Genomic DNA, 18,697 nt, shown 5'->3' with positions numbered 1-18,697 from the left:
AAAAGACATACTTTAAGACAAAGTAATAGAACAGATTATCCGCAACAGCATTAATGAGTTTGTAATAGACTTCATTTATTTCAGCACAAATAAAAAAAAAAGAGATATTTGCCTCCTGGAGAGATGATTTTTACGGAGAAAGAAAGAAAGAAATCAAAACATTTTTTTTTCTTATTTAAATAAAAAGTGTCAGTTATTTATAGTTCATAATTAATCAATACTGTTTTACACAATACAATTTATAGTGATGTGGAGAATACGAAGACATTTCCTTGTTAAAATAAGAAAAAAAAACATTTTTAGAAAATGATGCGTTCATGTTTTAAAATGAACACAGATGCCTACAGTCAACTTATATTTGTTTGTAACAAATGACAGATAAAAACAAATATCTGCCATAAAATAATGAATGTTAGATTATAAGAAAATGAGATTTTAGCAAATTAATCAGTTTCACTGGGAGAATCTGAGCAAAGTGACATTTTTCATAAAATAACTTTGTTCTTACACACACACAGTCAAACATTTGACTTTAACACAAGACCGAATCATATTTATGATAAATGAGCGTAGACTGCTGGTTTTCTTTTACTGTTCACATAAAATACAAAAACACATTTGAAATAAAGAAAACGCTACGTCCAGATGAACAGAATCAACGTTTGGGGATTTAAATAAAGTTTAAAAATTTCCATTTTGTTTCCCTGCCCATTTTATTTTGACCATCAAATGTGTTTTTGCATCTGTTGGTCTCCTAATCGAGTTTAATTCACTTTGACTACTTTTTTATTGTTTTGTTTTTTTCTACAGTCTGAACCTAAGCCCACAAACACTGCCAAATGCAAAATCCCTTTTAACAGAATAATTTTTCTATTTTTCTATATTTTCTTTGCTATAAGAGAAGTAATGAAATGCTTCAGTTGGACTCATGTCATTGACATGTGTGGAGTTATTTTGATAATCTTATAGGTAAAACTCAGAAATGCAGCATGTAAGACATTGACCTCAGTTGGTGGAACAGCATCAAGGCAGCAGGCACAGCAAAAACCTTAATAAATCAAATGCCAGAAAACCAACAAAGAGAAGAGCCGAACATGGACCAGAGAGGCAGAAGTAACAGAGAGACCGATACTGACCCCTTGTGTAAACCAAGAAGGCTACAGATGGAGTGCAGTTACCAACCAGCCAGTCAATTATTAAAACTGCTCGACTCCCACATTGTTACTGTAATGAACAGAACCGTTTGTCGGCTCCTGTGGGAGGCTCATTAGATGTGTGAGGCTCATTCGTACACAAGACTCATTCACATACACATTCATACAAGTGCTTCTTCTATACCTAAGCACCTAAAATTTGAAGGATACATCATGAGCAACTTAGGGTTCAGTATCTCACCCAAGGATGCTTTGACTTGTAGACTGGAATTGGAAAGCAAACACAGACCTTAGAATTTTTAGACAAACCACGCTTCTGCCTGAGTCATAAACCATGAGTCAAAATGAGAGGTGTGACTCATTCCTCTCATCTTACTGAAAATACAGCAGAATTTAGTTACATGAAGTCAGATTGTCCACCGGATTGTTTGTTTTTTTTCCACAAAGAGTGGAAACACTGAAAACTGCTGAGACCATAGACTCTGCATCATCTTTTCCAAGGAAATTTGAATTTACAACTGTTAGTTTAAAACCAATTCTAATTATTACTGTAAATTTTGAAGAAAAACCCTGACTCCATACAATATATTTTTAAAAAATGAACTCTTCAATTGAGACATGAAATGTTAAAAGAAAATAAATATCTCTTTCAGCAACACTTGCAGGTTGGAAAATTAGAATTTGCTTCCATCTTCTGGTTAAAATAAAAACTACACAGTAACAACTCAAACAGGTCTTACACAGACATATTTTAAAAGAATAGTGACCCTAATTTTAGTTGCCATTGAGAAAACCAACCAGGCTAAAAAGTGTTGATAAAAAACCCCAAAATAAAACCTTCCTCAATGAACATATGTGATCATTTGTGACATATGTTCAGAAAGAAAGAAAGAACAAAGCATAGCAATGTGATATTTCTTAAAAAGGAGTGTGGCAGTATTCCTGATTAAATTCTGCAAGTGTTTTGTACAATGGCAAACCTCAGACACTGCTGCCTGAGTCCAATTACTTGACCATACTACAGTATGATATACTTTATTGTCCCCTTAGGGAAATTTGTTGTGGACTCAAGTGCTGCCTTCACAGAGTTAACAGACATTAAAGAAAGGAGAAATAAATAATAGATTAAAAAAACAACAACAAAAACAAAACATTAGTCCATCTTTAACCACAAACTACTCCATTTGTTTGTTACAAACACGCCACAGTGATTAAGTTTGATTGATACCATCATGCACTTGTTTTTAATATTTTATGACATTATAACTCTACTATACTGCAGAAAATATATTTTGGATTCTTTTTTTTTTTTTTACACTCCGAGCCACAACTGTTTTATTTCCATAGAGATCAAGGACGTAAGCCTACAGTGATCACCCTCAGTCTCCTAGGAAATAAACCTATGATTCCAATTTCAAAATCCTCCTCAGAAAACTTGACTTCTGATGTCAAGGTCATCAGGGTTCGAATGTTTCACTAAACATGTTGGTATCATTTTGAAAATCCTAGGTGACTCCCGTCTCAAGTTTTTGCATTCACAAGATCGAGAATTGAACTTGTCAGAGATTTTTCGTAGACAGACCTATGGTGTCAAGTCACTTCCTTCTTGAGTTATAACATTTACAAACTTGGGCTGGGCTGTGACGTCTTTGCTATCCAACTGTCAAGCACTGAAGTAAAAAACTTTGGAAAAAAACAAACAAAAAAACAACTGAAACCCCGCCCCCCAAAAAAGAAAAAAGAAACAGGATATAGCATGTGACTCACCCGCTGTGCTTCATGTTGGGAGGTTTGTCCATGCGGACAGCCAGTTTGATTTTCAGCTCTGTGTCCTGGCTGTTCTTGGGGACAATCATACGATGGAACTCTGTGTGCTTTGGTCCATTGGTAGTCGGGTTCAGGATTACCTGAGAGGGAGGAATGGAGAAATAGATCAGGGGAAAAAAAAAAAAAAAAAAAAAAAAAAAAGTACAATGTCTATGGGAAAATAGCCCTCAGCTTCCTGACCTAAAACCGCAGTAAATGCCTATTTAACAGTTCCTACTAAATTTATGGTCTCGAGTCTTATTTAATAAAGCATAATGTTTTTGTAAATTGTGGTTCGATTCAAAGTAATTAATAAGTTGTGTGATGCAAAGATAACTTTGGAGGCTGTGAGAGAGTGGTTATGAGAAAAAGATGGGAATGTGTGTGTGAGTGACACCAAGGAGCAACTCGTGTAAAAGAATGTCTGACCTTTTGAATGTATGATTTAATAAGAGTATATTGTGATGAGCAAACCCAGAGATTCAAAGAAAAAAGTAAAAGAAAGTATTCCTATGTAAGTGAATAAAAGAACATTTGATTTTAAAGTGTGTATGTGTAAGTCAAATAGAGAGAGGATGATAAAGTGTGGCTGGACTGTGTGGTTGGATGTCACCGTGCATGATGCCAGTTGTCATCTCAGAAGATATAATGTCCAGTAAGAGAAGAGAGGCGGTAGAAAGGATGACAAGCTATAAATGCTTTGTGCAGAGGAAATAAGTGGTTCTTCCCATTGTTTTCTGTGAGATAAGCAGTTCACATTGGATCAAAGAGTACTCTGTTCATTTCTGACAATTTTTGCCAATACCTTGTTATAGTCTCTTTATTTTTTACTAAGAATGGGACAGCTTCAGAAGACAAGTGGTCTGCCAAACAATGACCACATCCTCGCCAACAATTAAGTTGTTCACTGGTCCGTCTGGCCTTTTGTTTTGGAGTTATAAAAAAACCTTACACAAGTATTTCATGAAATCTCTACATATATCTCTACAAACCTCCATATATGAGACTGTATTAGTTCTTTGAGTATTTATCTAGGGCTACACTAAATGTTAAAATTTTAATCTTGATCGTTGTTTCGACTTCCCAAAATTAAATGAATATGTTCAAGCAGTATTGAAATCACATTCTTCATCAATAGAACAGGAAGGAAACGCAAATCGAGCATTCCCTAAATCGGCACCTGACCACATGCTTACATGTACCAATCACAGCTGCTCTCATGCAGTAAGAAGTTTCATTCATATAGTCTGGAAGAAATAAGAAACTTCCAACCAGCAACTGTCAGTCATTGTTTTCACTGTGCTTTGACTTCCCTGACCTTCAATTATCTCCTCCATACACACAATGAACTGTGAATTCAGCTTAATCGGGATTTAACTTGTATACAACAACATGTTTGGATCTTGTAGATATGTGTGAACCACAAATGCTCTACAAAATTACAAATAACATCTGAAGCTTTTAGAACTTCGAGTTGTCTCACCTGCCAATCAAATTCTCTAAACCTTCACTGATGGCTTCCTTTCCTCCAAACGAATTTTTCATGACCTCTGAAATTATTCTGATCCTGTACAGACTTATCAGTTATAGTTTATCTGGAAGTGCTAGGTAACTGGACTCCCGACTCCCCCCCCCCCCTCCCCCCGTGTCTAGTGTTTCTTCAATTTCTGATTGTCAGAAGAAGTCTTGGGAAGCTTGGTACCCACAGCCCTCTAACAGATACACCTGTGGTACCAATTTCAAAATTCTACATCACTTTGTTCTCAAGTTACCGTATTCACAATCTTGGGTGTCCATGTTGCCTGCCCATCCGCTGCCCAGCAGGGTGACAACATTACCCAATCAGCCTACTGTGGTCAAAGGGTTAAAAAAAAAGTATCTGGTTCACTTAGCAGTCACCCACGTTTCTGAGCAAAAAACCCATCTTTGATACAACATTAAGGTTGTATCAAAGTTTCAAACAACTTTGATAAATGTTTCACACTATACTCATTTATAAATGTGGACAACCTGGAGAAAAATATCAATTCATTATCGAAGTTTGGAAATTAAAAAAAACAAACTCACAACAGAGAAATGAAATTTAAGAAATGTTGTATCTAAAGTCACATTTATTATCAATAACACTACGCCTAAAATGACAATGTAACTAATGCAGACTAAATTACAGTTATTTTCATTTTGATCATTTGAATGTAGTTAATTATCTTTATATAGAGAACTTTTCTAAACAAGTAAATATATTATCTACTAAACATTATACACTAAATAGACTTTAATAAACCAGAATAATAGGTTGTAGATTTATTCACCTTGCCCAGCTCCTTGTCATCCAAAGCTAAGACCCTGGTGCTCTCTAGGAAGAGCTTCACTTTAACTGAAGGCAGAGGGTGAGTTGTGGTGAAGTCCCCCTGAGTCCCCCACCTGAAAGATATGAGAATTTTAATGATTTGTAAAATTGTAGGTTGACACTGCTGTTGACACTGGAACAGGGAAGAATTGAAGATAAACAGATTTAACTCGAGCCTGCTAACATTAGCGGCCTTTTTGCTGCCTCACCACTGTATGTTCTACTACCACACCATCTTGGTACTGCTTTGGCTGCTAACCAAGTCACATTATCTGGCAGATAATTGTATTAAAAATGCCTGTTAGTCAAAGCAACCACCTCCATAATAGAGAAATACTTAAGGTTATATGAGATTTCAATTAGTCACCTTATGAAACTTTTTTTTTTTTTTTTAAAGAAGCAACTGTAAAATTAGACATAATTAGAAATTTTAACATTGAAATTCACTGGAATGTACTCATTTTTGGAGTGTTTTTGGGGGACTTCCCCTTCAACTGGCTTCAAATTCAGTCCTAGAGGTTATAATTATTGTACATATTTTTCTACAAAAACAAAATTCTGCACAACTTTGTCATGTTCCATCTTGTCTAGGTGGTCATTAATCTGCATAGCATGACTTTTATTGCTCCAGTCTGTCTGGGTTTCTCCCTTTTTTCATTCATTTTGGTTCTGACCTGAACTGAATAAACTTGGTTGGTCTCCTGCTGTAATTTCCCCTCTATTACTGTTACTGTTACTATGAAATTAAATTGAAAAGAATATTCTAACAAAATTCTGCCTGGGATAGTATCAGCCCCTTTTATTAATGGACCAACAAACTGTGCGGCTAAAACTGACACTTAAAGATTAGAAGCTGGAATTATGAGTTTAGCCTGAAGTAGTTAGTCCCACTGTATATGGGACTGTACAGCAATTTGTCCCCTTCCCCTTCTCTTTTATCTCTTCCCTTCTCAAGTTATCGCATTCACAAAATTTTCCTTGACCATGAGGTCGAGGTCACTGAACTGTCCAAGACTTTTAGATATACCTATGGTATCAGTTTGAAACTCCTTTGTTCTCAGGTTATAACATTCACAAACTTGGGTGGTCAAAACTGAGATTTGGGTATTCTAAATAGTTTAAATCAAATGTGAGCAATTCATTTTCCCAAGAGAGTAATAAGAGAGTAATAACTTCAACAGGAGATGAAATAACATGGAGCAGAACTGAGTTCAGCTTATTGCTGAAGACCTCCACAACAGTCACAATTTCTCATGTGGTCCCTTGGTAAAATTAATTGCCCACCCCTGGTCTGAACAGATCAGGAAGATTAACTCACTTTGGTTTTGAGGCTTCTACTTGGTCGGTCTGTAGCTTTTCTTCTCCTTCTACCTCCATGGTACAGTAAACCATACGGTCTGGGGCCACTGACTTCAGGCCCTGGACCTCCATGATTACAATCTGAGAAAATCAACAGAGGTTTGGCACCAACAAACAGAACAACAAACAAACTCAGTTTTCAACCCAGAGTAACCCATTCACATCCCCAGCTTTTACCACTGACACTTGCTCTTTGAAGAGGTAACAGGCAAACACACCCAGCTGGAAGAGTTTTGAATGAATGAACTACAGGCCATGAAGTATGCTAGGATTACCTGGATTTCAAATCATACATTTAAAAAATCATTTTAATCTACTCAGGTCATCTTTGTCTAAAAAAAATTAAAATGTGTTAAATGATCTAAAATATTTTTTTGCATGTTTGTCACAAGCATAATGAATAGTGAAGGGGGCAAATACATTTTCACAGCACTGTATTTTGTGAGCAAGTTACCAGCAGACATTTCTATAAACCCAAACACACCTCCAGAGTGAAAGCCAAGACGATGTCCGACTTAGACAGATCTCCCTCATCTGCAAGATCTAGAAAGGAGTTATTTACAGTGGAGCGTTTGAGCTTCTGTTTGAAGTCTGGACCTCCTTTAGACACAGGCAGACTCTCCAAATTTGCCATCAGTAGGTTGACAGATGATCGCAGCTCCTCCACATACAGAGCCTCCATATCAGCAGAGACAAACTTTGGGTATTTCCGTTCCTGAAGGAAACACAACATACATCAAAGTTCATCTTAACGTAAACATCAACATTGGATGTGTGTCTTTCAGGAAATAGAAGTCATGTGACATTTTCTGGATGCAAGTAATCAGTTAGTACCTTGGCAATCTTTTCGGCCAATTGTAACCTGCCATCCAGCTCTCTACGGATCTGAGCTGCCTGCTCATCCATGCTATCGAGCTGAAAAAGAAGGGAGAAAAAAAAAAAAGATTGTCACTAACTGTCCAGTGAAAAGTGAAATTCTCTGACATACAACCAGTCAGCAGCTGAGGTCTGAGGATGTGAGAGTTTCAGCAGGATGTCAAGCCTGTGAAAAACATACCATATAATATACTTACCACCCACGCACACACACCCACAAACACACACGAACCATGAAGAGGCCAGTAGGAAAACAACAACCACCAATTACTTGCAGAAAGTGAGGCAAGTCCTGAGGAGTCAGTTAAATGGGAAGAACAAGGTCCAGGCAAAAAACACCTACGTCCCTGCTAGTCGTCAGATACCCTGCTGGGATAATCAACTGGCTGAAAGTGGAGATCAAGCCCCTGACATCAAAACAGGGAAGCTCCTTATCATGCATGCAATGTTTGTTTGTTTTTAATATACACCTTTAAAACTAATGTTAGTCAACATACAACATTGTCAGATCTTATGTAGGCCAAACAACAGACACGCAACTGAAAAATCTGTCAATGATAATTTTTCACTTGTTGTTTGTCCAATAAAATATTTGGTTCTTGATTGGAAGTTGTTGACTGTCGACTGTTCACAGTTTATTTAAGATGGTGCTGCTTGGTGTTTCATTGTCTAATGAAAAGCAGGTGTGCTCGAAGCGTCACTAGATGTGTGCAGAAGTGTGCAGATGGCTGTTCACAATTCAATCATGTTATTTTCCTTTAATCCATCCTATTTATTTTTATTTATTTTTTTAAAATGGCTCCAATGATTGAACCAATCTATAAACCCCAATCTTAATCTTAAAATATTAAGATTTATGATACAGACATGAATGAATGAGTTTGTGTGTTTTATGGACTTTCAGGGTGCAGGAGTCTTTTTTGTTTGTTTGTTTTGTTTTCTCAATGCAACAAGTTAATCACATCATTCAGTGCTACTTTGAATTCCTGTTGTCTGTGGTTACATTCAAATCTGATTAGAGGTACTGATAGGAGAGCTCACAATCTGCTCATTAGACTCTGTATCACACTTTATTTAGCAGAGTCAAACAAATGTCATAGCTGACATAATGAAATAAAAAGCAAAATACCGTATTTTCCGGACCATAAGGCGCACTGTCGATGAACAGGTCTGTTTCCATACATAAGGCGCACCAGATTATAAGGCGCATTAAGTGAAACAAAACAGACAAGTCAAACTTTACTCAACTCATCCTTCTTGCTTCCTCCACTTCTGTACCATTGATTCATTAATCCTGAATTCTCTCACAGCTGCTCTATTCTCATGTTGTTTCAGCATATTAATGACTAACCTTAGCTTATTACATACAAATTGATGAAAGAGGCAACAATATGTAATTCATGCACCATTTATAGCGCTATACCCAGGGGTTAAATAGGACCAAAAAGATCTGGAACGGCATTTTTGTTCTGTTTATCCTGTAGCTTAGTGCAGGATAAACTGGTTTGCTTGCTATACTGTGGTGAACTTACAGTAATGGACTGTGTTGGATTGCTGCACAGCGACCGTGGTGTTTATGGTCAAAGTTAGGTTACATCAAGTGTAGCAGGGATGAGTTTGGATTTAAAGTGCTTAGATTAATTCACAGAATTCTACATTTACATAGGTGAAGTACATACTGTGGTAGCAGCACAGGTCAGCTGATCACACCATGTATATAAGAGTAAAAATAGTGAGTTTTTACCCCACAGTGAGCCAGATTCTAGGTTTCCCCACACCTGCTGAATTCCAGTTTAACACCTGATTATTTTTTTTCCAATATAAAGACAAACACATCCCCAGCTTTAAGTGCAAATAACATATGCACAATATTTCTGGGTTTAGCAATGATGCTGGGACAGAACATACTGACATGAGAAATTATTTAAAGTATGGACACAACAATTTGTACAACAGAATAATATTCTGATTCTCATGGTTTATGTTTAAATTCTGAATAGAAATTAGAAGAATATATGAAACGGAAAACATGGTGGTGCTGCTCCTTCAGCCAAAACAAGTAAAAGGGAGAAAAACCCTGATCGGAAAGGGACTGAGAAGTGTTATAAAAAAGACACAGAAGGAAAAAAAATGTACTGTTGAGAGAAGTTGGTTAGGGGCTTTCCACTGATTTCAGTATTTTCTATCAAGCAGGTCTAGCAAATAATTAGAACAGAAGACAGGATTTCTCTTTACATTTAAGCAATGGACGTTGTTCAGAGATTACAAGTATTCACTATTATGCATTCAGTTTGTGTGTCTGGCTGTAACGGTCACCCTCAAGCAGCTCACCTGGCAGGCATTGTACAACAGCTGGTGCTCAAACTTGCGGATATTGAGGATCTGCTGGAACATCTCGTAGAGTTGCTCTTTACTAAGGATGAGCTCTGAAACAGCACTTAGGTGTGCCCTCTGTGGTTGGCGCCACAGGTCCTCATCCCCTCTGTAGATAGCATCATACTTTGCAATCCAGGAACTGAGCACAGTCTCTTTGCTCAGCCCATCGATCTCAGGAAGGCTGCGGACACGGCGTTCAATGTTTTTCTTGAAAACCTCGCGAAAGTCATTAGCTGAACAGCCACCGCTCTGAACCATCCGGGAAATACGCTCACTCTTTAGGAAGCCCTGGGAAAGGAATGGGACAAGGAAAGACGACATTACAATAATCTAAATGCGAATACACAAATGCATGAATAATTTTTTCTAGTTCAGCTGAGGAGACCATATGTTGCAATTCAGAAATATTCATTAAATAAAAGAAACAGGAACAAGCCAAAGATTTTACATGAGAGTTGAAGCCCAAGATTTCAAATGCTGGACTTAGCAGTGGGCTCTCTGTCTCCTTAGCTTGGTCATTGTGGGCTAACTGCATTGAACCCTGAAAATCCACCTGTTAGCTGAAATATTGGGATTTGTACAGCACTTTATAAAGGACCATGTGGAGGAGAGCCTGTTTGAGCCATGTGCACTGGCGTTTCAGCGGACAAGCAAAAAATAAATAAATAAACAAACACCGGTCTCCTGGTCAGTTGGGCAAACCAACCAGGGCAAGCAGCTGACAGAGCATATGTCCACGAGATCCAATCAGCACAGTTTATTCAATTAAACAGTCTATCTATTCTCAAGCATATCCAAACAGTTTACCACAAACATGAACAGGTTTCTTACCAAAGCACAAGGGTCAGTTCTTTGTGCTGATGTCCAGGATGTTGAGAAGAAAAAAAACTCCTTAGTATAGGTTCCTTCACTTTATATTTGGATTTCACTTTTTCTCACTTCTAGTATGGTAAATGGCCTGTATTTGTATAACGCTATAACACGTACACCTATTTTCCCTACAGACATGCTGATGGATATCAAAATTTCTGATCATGCTATGTAAGAAACATACAAAGCCTATTAGTCTGTTAGCAGCAACCAAACCAACCAACAGCAAACCAACAAACCTAGTGAGGTCATTCAGTATTCGCACAGGATGACACTACTCATTCTCTGAAAGCTATAACTTTAAACTTTATTTCTTCAATCCAACTTCACATAGTGTTAAATCTATAACTTTTTTTAGACCAGTCATTTGTCTTTAAAGACAAATGCACCAAAACGACACTGTCGAGACTTAAGATGACGTATCAGCAGACGGCGCCTCGCCGAGACCAAAGTTTTAATTTGCGTTAAAAGTGCAAACTTTAAACTCTATACCAGTTTTTAAATTGTGTTGACAGGCCAACAAAAACTCGAGTTATAAAAAAGAATTTCCAACATAATTTTTCCCGAGTACTGTTGTCACATTTACTGCAGGAACACGTGATAAATATTGGACTTTCTAAACACAGCGCTCACCTTGCTAATGGAAAAATCCACTACATTAACCAATCAAAAAAAACACTATATGTCAACCCGTGGTTAGCTGGTGTGCGTGTGTTCTACTTTGTACAGCACTTTGGTCAACTTGTGCTGGGTTTTTTTGTTGTTGTTGTTGTTTTTTTAAACACGTGCTTATAAATAAATTGATTGATTGATTAGTAACAAGCCATTCATTTTAGGAACAAGGACGCATCTAAAACCTGCAGGACAGTAGCTTTCGAGGAATAGAGTTGGAGACCCCTGGTCTCAAGCGTTTGAATGATTCAGCACTTTTTTTTCCCCTATCCATTTTTAGATAGAGATGACATCAGCTGCACACTCCACAGTGGCCCAGCGTTACTGTTAATATCAAAAATTAATGCTGTCCTTTGACATTTTAATGTCAAAGGACAGCATGATATAAAACAGGATGATATAAAACTGAAGAGTTAAACAGTTTTAGATCCATCACACTCACAGAGCACTCTACATCCTGGTAAGACAGAAACTTTAAATAAAAACAGCAGCAGACTGTTTCAGTAGTGTTGTGTAATCTGTTATTTTAATTTAATAACAGAGTCCACATTATTATCAGCGGCTACATTCACCCTGGGGAAAACTAGTGATGGAGACCATCAGGACCAAGCTGGGTTTCCAGGGTCCAGAGGTTTGAAGAACCTTCCTTTCTTTCATCACAGCTGTCCTGTGCCAGATGTTCTGTTGACCCACTGAGAGAGGCATCATTTTAGAAACATCAGGAACACTGAAGCTGAAGCTCATCGCAGGGATCAAGGACTCATGATCTTCGCCAGCAGCTCCCTCACAGGGAAATCTTAAAAGCTCCACCATAGGCCTGCCCCCGAAAATGTATAAACCCAGCATTTCATCAACACTGTGATGGAAACCTTTGCTTTACATATAATTTGTACTCATTCCTGTAGAAAGTTATGTGTAAATATATATTATGCTCTACACTACTAGCAAAACACTGTTTGAAAGAATTGTAGATTGAAGTTTTTATTTCAACATAAAAGTGATGACCTTTGACCTGTATCAGGTTTAAATTGTGTCAGAGAAAATCTCATGTCCTCTTCATGCAGCTGACTACATTCAGTGTTTAAAACAGAAGCTCTTCAGGTCTGAGATTAGCAGCTTTGTGAAACACCAAACTGAGGTCCTGTTAATGCTGATATCCAATGATGCTCTTTCTCTGCATTTGGCATGTGGAGGAGCTTTACCTCCTCCACACTGTCAATGATGATTTTCTGTTGCAAACTGAGAGTAAAGATTTCATCCATTAGGAAGTCAAGAGACTTTTCAATGTCCTCGACTTCTCAGCTGTCTAAGTCCTCCTCATGTTACTGGTGCCTGTATTTTCAGTTGTCAACATGTCATTATCATTTTCGGTACTTTACATACATTTGTGATTTGTATGGAAGTTTATTTTAGCATACTGCTTTAGGTTTCATTGCCCGTTATTTGATTTCTATATTAGTGTGACGACCCACTGCACCCTGCCTTCCTTTTGGCTCATGTGTGTCTTGTTTGCAGGCATTGGAGAGGCGGAGTTCCCGTTTACAATCAATGACACTGGCAACACCTGGGCCAGTGTACCAGGATAAAAAGCCTTTAGGACATAGTTTTAGTTGGCTCTGAGACACCAGGTTGGACTCTGGCTGCGTTAGGTTACACACACCACTGTTTGTTTTTGACAGTAGGGTTTCTTTTCTGTTTCATTTGTTTTAAAAGAATAAAGCAGCTTGGAATACATCCCTAACCACGTCTGGGGTTTTCTTCGTCATGACCGTACAGCCCAGTTCGTGACAATTAGCATCTCAGAGATCCATTATTATTGTGCTAGGAAAGTTGCCCAGCTGCCTAGTTTTGTGACATTGTATAAACCTTTCATGTTTAATGCAGCATTTATAGAGTAGGACTTGTTGTTTTTTACATTGTTGTTTGCAGTGTGTCTCCATTGTTTATATGGCAACCTATGTAAATGAGTGTCTGAGCAGGATATGTTTGTTGATTTCTTTCAGTTTTACTCTGGCAGCATTTTGAAGGAAACATCTTAATAAACAAGACAATAGGCCTGTCAGCTTGAAACAGTAGAAGCTCACAGCAAGAAAGCTGTTGCCACTAAAGCTGGATATAATGCTGCTGCTAGTACCTTGTTTAAAAAGATTCACATTTCAAATTAAGTAGTGCATCATCAATAACAATAACTCAGTAGAAATGAAAAATAGGATTTACTTATACTTATATATGTTGCTACAGCATTCAAGGCAGTTTATAAGCATGAAAAGTTATCTTTTGTTTCATACTAGCCTCAGTCAGCTTTACAAAGAATAAAGATAGTTCTAGTTGTTTCATGTCAGCATTAATATTGACAAACTGGGTAAATTCACCACCTCTGTCGAAAACAAATAAGATGGACACAGTCAAGTAACTATAAGAGTATATCGTCAGGTTGGTTCCACCTTTCGGTCAGACGGTTTGTGGGTCAGAAACAACATAACAGGAATTAAGGCAATGCCTGAAGAGAATCCCAGTCCTGCCATAGAATTGTAAAGCTAAAATCACATTTGTTTCTGTGAAAAATGTTTTACAAAACTCACTCAATCACTTTACCTCATAGTAGCTTCTCACAGCATTGCAGAAAGCTTCATCAGCCACAATTTGAGTTTCTCCATTGAGGAAAGCAAGAAAACGCTCCTTTACTGCCTGTAGCTGCTGCTTATTGACCTAAGAAAGACAAAAATGAAGCACAGAGAGAAATGATACAGAGTGGTGGCAGAGAAGGGATTAATTATTATGAAGTGAGGGTTTAATATGAGGTGGTGGCGGTATGAATGAAAAACAAAACAAATATAAGCTTAAAGTCACTGTTAAAGTGCTAGCAAAAACTCGCTTTGTGGGAGGTTTTCAAATTCTTCATTCTGTATTTTGTGGCAATTCAAACATAATTCCACCACGGATAAAAGTTGTGGTGACCGTTAAGCTACATACATGCAACACGTGTTGAATATAACACATCAAGCAAACGCAAACAGAGAATGTGGCATCTCATTTGCAAGGGCATGTTGAATACAAAAATATAAAGAACAGTGATTTATAATAAACCTCTGGAAAAAATAAATATTTGAATTGCTTGGACGTTGCTTGGATTAACAAGGTCTGTGTCAAGTGTTGAGGAACCAGGACACACTGATGAGAAGAGGGCTACTGGAACAAGAAGGCATAAGTGGAAAAGGAATGAGAATAGGGAGCTATTGGAATGCTACACACGAGTAATCCCTGCAGAAGGGATTACATGAAAAGTATGTGGGACCTATGGATTCTTTGACATCAAACATCTAAACTAACGGTAAAATAACTAGTTTCTCAGTGTTCCAACATCAGAACAGCCATCATGGAAGGACAGGCCGCTTTACAGCATATACACCCGCCAAACAGAACAAGTGATACTGAGAAATCCTACCAACGACTGGACAAAGCTAGACTGAAAGACAGCACAGCGGCACTAATCATGGCAACAACAAGCTCTAAACACAAGATCAACAGATAGAGACTAGATTCTACCACACCAGGCAAGGCCCTAGTGCAGGTTGTGCAGAGATGCCACTGAAATAATCTGGGACATAACAGCAAAGTGCAAGATGCTAGCAGGCAGGGCTTACATTGAATGCCATGACCAAGATGCTGGCACAGTATACAGGAACATCTGTCCCAAGTATGGCCTGGAACTCCCAAGGTCAAAATGGGATATGTCCTCTAGGGTGGCTGATAATGACCAAGCTAAGATCCTGTGAGATTTCCAGATACAGATGGACAAGCTGGTGATGGCTAACCAAACTCACATAGTAGTGGTGGAGGAAGATAGTATAGCTACATCTATGACTATGACTAAGTGATTGCAACATCAGGAAGGATTAGAAGCCCCAAGGGCTGAGAGAGGAACTAGAGAAGATGCGCAGGGTGAAGGTAACAGTGGTTCCTGTGGAGATCGGGGAACTCGGGGCAGGCAGTGACCTCCAAACTGGGCAAGTGGCTACAGCAGGTCCCAGGAACAACATCTGAGATCTCTATCCAGAAGAGCACAGTCCTAGGAACAGCAAAGATACTGTGTAGGACCCATAACAGGGCTCGCAAAATTTCAAAATCCCTGGTAGCCCTTCAGGCAGGGACTCTTCAGTTATTGGTAGCCCAAAATAAATTTAAGTAGCCCGAATAAAAAAGAGAGCAATTTTTTGATTGATGTTTTGTTTCCTTTACAATATTATACATTAAAGTATAATATTGTAAAGGAAACAAAACAATCCAAAAATTGTTGAAACACAAATAACAACATTGTATAAAAATTACAATCATCAACTCAAATACTTGGTTCTAATTGAACAGAAATTTCTATGAACTTGTAAGAACTGTGTAGAACATGAATCAGTCTGTGTCAGATCCTGAATTTGAAATTTCCACTGAAGTCACGAGTAAGAGGCAAGTGGAACCAAGATCTAGGCCATTTGCTTTTTGAAGTTTGCAAAGACTGCTAAATTTTGCCAGTTTTAGTTCACTCTTTGCAACATAGCACGCTGTTCTAAACAGATTTTTCAGGTTTATTTTTAGTATGTTATTTGCAATTGGTGTTTGTTCTGGGAAAGATATTGCAGACTGAGCAATAATGCATTTCTTGCATTTCTCATGGGTTCTAATGGGGGCCTTTCTTAAAATTAGTGGTCCCAGTAACAAAGGCGCTTGTCGACTCAGAAATCGAGGGAAAACCAACAACACACCCGGCAGAACATTATGTTATTTACACGGGTGCACATAAGTGGTCCGCATGTTCGCTGTCAAAATAAAAGACGCGCACCAGATAAGAAGTTGCAACGCGCGTTTGCGTACATATAAAAGGCTGTTTTTGTCCGCTAGAGTGGGATTTTCACGGCACATTCTGCACCACATCTCTGTGCGTTCATCATTTGTTTGAAGCCAGCTCACCTCCTGCAACCACTTTTCCAAGAATACGCGCTTCTTTTGTGGTTTGGACTCCTTCTGACATTTCTTTGGAGGTGGAGGAACACCAAAGTAATTGCTTAAAGGAGCTTCTTCGACATCTTTAAGAGTTCTAAACAAATGTCTGTCCTCCTCCAGAAAATCTTATGTATGCAAACACGCGTTGCAACTTCTTATTTTGTGCGCGTTTTTTATTTTGACAGCGAATGCGCACCTGCAGACGACTTCTGTGCAGCCCTGGTTATTTAGCTCGTCATATTGCAGCCACAGAAATTCTTTTGTCCATGAAACCATAAAGCTGCGCTTTCTTTTTGCCTTATAGTCTGATTTGTCATAACTTTTCCATTTTGTGGTAAGCTTTTCTTTGGCTGTCACTTCTTCACCCTGACCTGTCTTATTTGGCTCAGCAGAACTAAAATATATATCCTGCTGCTTTTACACACGCACTCACATAACGCTCAGCGATTCTCTGCGCGATCAACCTCTCACATGTTTAAGCTTGCTGCGGGAGATTTCACTTGTCATGTTTGCATAGTAAGCTAACGATTGATAAGACGATGTCAGAGGAATTGGTGCGCAAATTATCGTCACTCACCAATCAGTGCTGTCGCTCTCTATACACAGTTCGCGCGATTGCAAAGTGAAAGCAAAAAACAAGCGCAGATTCAAACGCGATTTCAATATGTCACATATTGACAGTGGCTCACCGATGCCAATGACATAATTACCCAGCTACATTTCCGAAAGAATGCAAAAGCATTGACATATATTTTTCCTTCCTATGACAGCCCGACGGGCAGGGCAGAGATAGATTTTGGTAGCCCGACTGGAAAAATCCAGATTTTGCGAGCCCTGCCTAAGTTCCCAGACCTCTGGTAGAGAACCAGATAAAATAGTCGGATGGCTCTGGGTTGATGAGGAATCCTAATGTTCAAACCATAAAAACATAAATCAATATATCTGATACTTATTCTAGATACTGTTACGTTGGTCTCCAAAAACAATGTGAGGAATTATTTTCTGTGTAAAGCAAGACGGGGGTAGACTCATGGTAGATCCAGTCACTGAGAGAATAACCGAGCTATCAGTAATTCAACAAGACTATAGCTGACCAAAAAATGTACAAAAGAGGAATATATTCAGTTTTCTTCACTCACCACAAAATGGATTTGAATGCCACTCCAAACACCTCAAAACCATGTAAAGGTACAATTGTTTCATCCACAGACACCAACAATCTGTAGTCTAAACAAAAAGCATGGCCCACTAATAACAATTCATGATAATATCAAAGAAAACTCAAACAGTCCAACAACTCCCGTTAAACCCTCATTAAAGCACTCAGCAAATGGAGTTGGTCATGACCAGAGATGGGCAGTAACGCGTTACTGTAATCAGATTACTTTTTTCAAGTAACCAGTAAAGTCAGGGATTACTATTGCAAAAAAGGAATTAGATTCCTGTTACTTTCCCATAAGCAGGCTGCGTTACTGAGTTACTAAACCACGATTTTGTTTGTGAGTGTCTCATTACAATGATGTATGAGTGTGCGACGTCCGCGGCAGCAACACACGTGTGTAGATAAACAATGGATAATATGGTGTGTGGGAGAGAGTACGACCGTGCGGTGTTTAAAGTTTGGAAGTACTTACATTACTTTATGTCTTATTCCGTAAAAAGTGACAAAAACATTAGCGTCGGCTATAAACTCTGCGTTGGAAGAAAACTTCTTTGTACAGTGAAAAATTAAACTTCAAATGTGAGCAAACCTAGCAAGCCACCATGGGAATGTGAAATTCACAGAGAAACCCCCCGGATCCCCCCACTGACATGACCGCTGCGGCACCAGGCAAACATTCACAAACCCCACTCCTGCTAAGGAGTTGTATCGTAAACAGGTAAAAATAGACTTAAGAGCGACAGGACTTAGTGCTGCTTCATCTTCGATTTGATTTATTTTTGCTGTGTTTTACTTGCATCTCTTTGAAAGAGCCCTCAGCCATTTGAGACGTGTAACAGCCTCTTTCAGGACCAACCCATCGACACACTTTTGCTTAACATTAGTAAAACAGAACAAAAAACAATTAGAAAAGATTGTTACTAATCACACATTTGGTTATATATGTTATCAATTATTATAATAAAATATATCTGTTAATTAAACTGTTTATACACAACACAGGACCTTCCTTGATGGCACTCCCTCAGCTTGGATGTAAATAGTTCTTGTTGTGTGTGCACATGTGTGTTTTAAAAGTTC

General features: G+C 38.3%; 1 protein-coding gene across 5 annotated transcripts in view; it reads right to left on the bottom strand.

Annotated features, from left to right (window-relative positions):
* Positions 1-18,697, bottom strand: part of cadps2 (Ca++-dependent secretion activator 2) — a 149,505-nt gene that overhangs the window by 119,056 nt on the left and 11,752 nt on the right. For all 5 annotated transcript variants that reach the window (XR_014874911.1, XR_014874912.1, XR_014874913.1 and 2 more), the window contains exons 2-8: positions 14,059-14,172; positions 9,877-10,209; positions 7,504-7,584; positions 7,154-7,384; positions 6,629-6,750; positions 5,273-5,384; positions 2,922-3,061 (exon numbers count right to left, since the gene is read on the bottom strand). Coding sequence is in view for 2 of the 5 variants with exons in the window: in XM_085165256.1 (XP_085021382.1) it covers positions 2,922-3,061; positions 5,273-5,384; positions 6,629-6,750; positions 7,154-7,384; positions 7,504-7,584; positions 9,877-10,209; positions 14,059-14,172 (1,133 nt within the window). In the remaining 3 variants the exon portion in view is untranslated. The remainder of the gene's footprint in view (positions 1-2,921; positions 3,062-5,272; positions 5,385-6,628; positions 6,751-7,153; positions 7,385-7,503; positions 7,585-9,876; positions 10,210-14,058; positions 14,173-18,697) is intronic.

The sequence above is a fragment of the Neolamprologus multifasciatus genome, chromosome 7 (assembly GCF_963576455.1).
Source record: "Neolamprologus multifasciatus chromosome 7, fNeoMul1.2, whole genome shotgun sequence".
In the NCBI taxonomy this organism is placed as follows: domain Eukaryota; kingdom Metazoa; phylum Chordata; class Actinopteri; order Cichliformes; family Cichlidae; genus Neolamprologus; species Neolamprologus multifasciatus.
The sequence above is the reverse complement of the archived record's forward strand: the minus strand, read 5'-3'. Positions and strand labels throughout refer to the sequence as shown.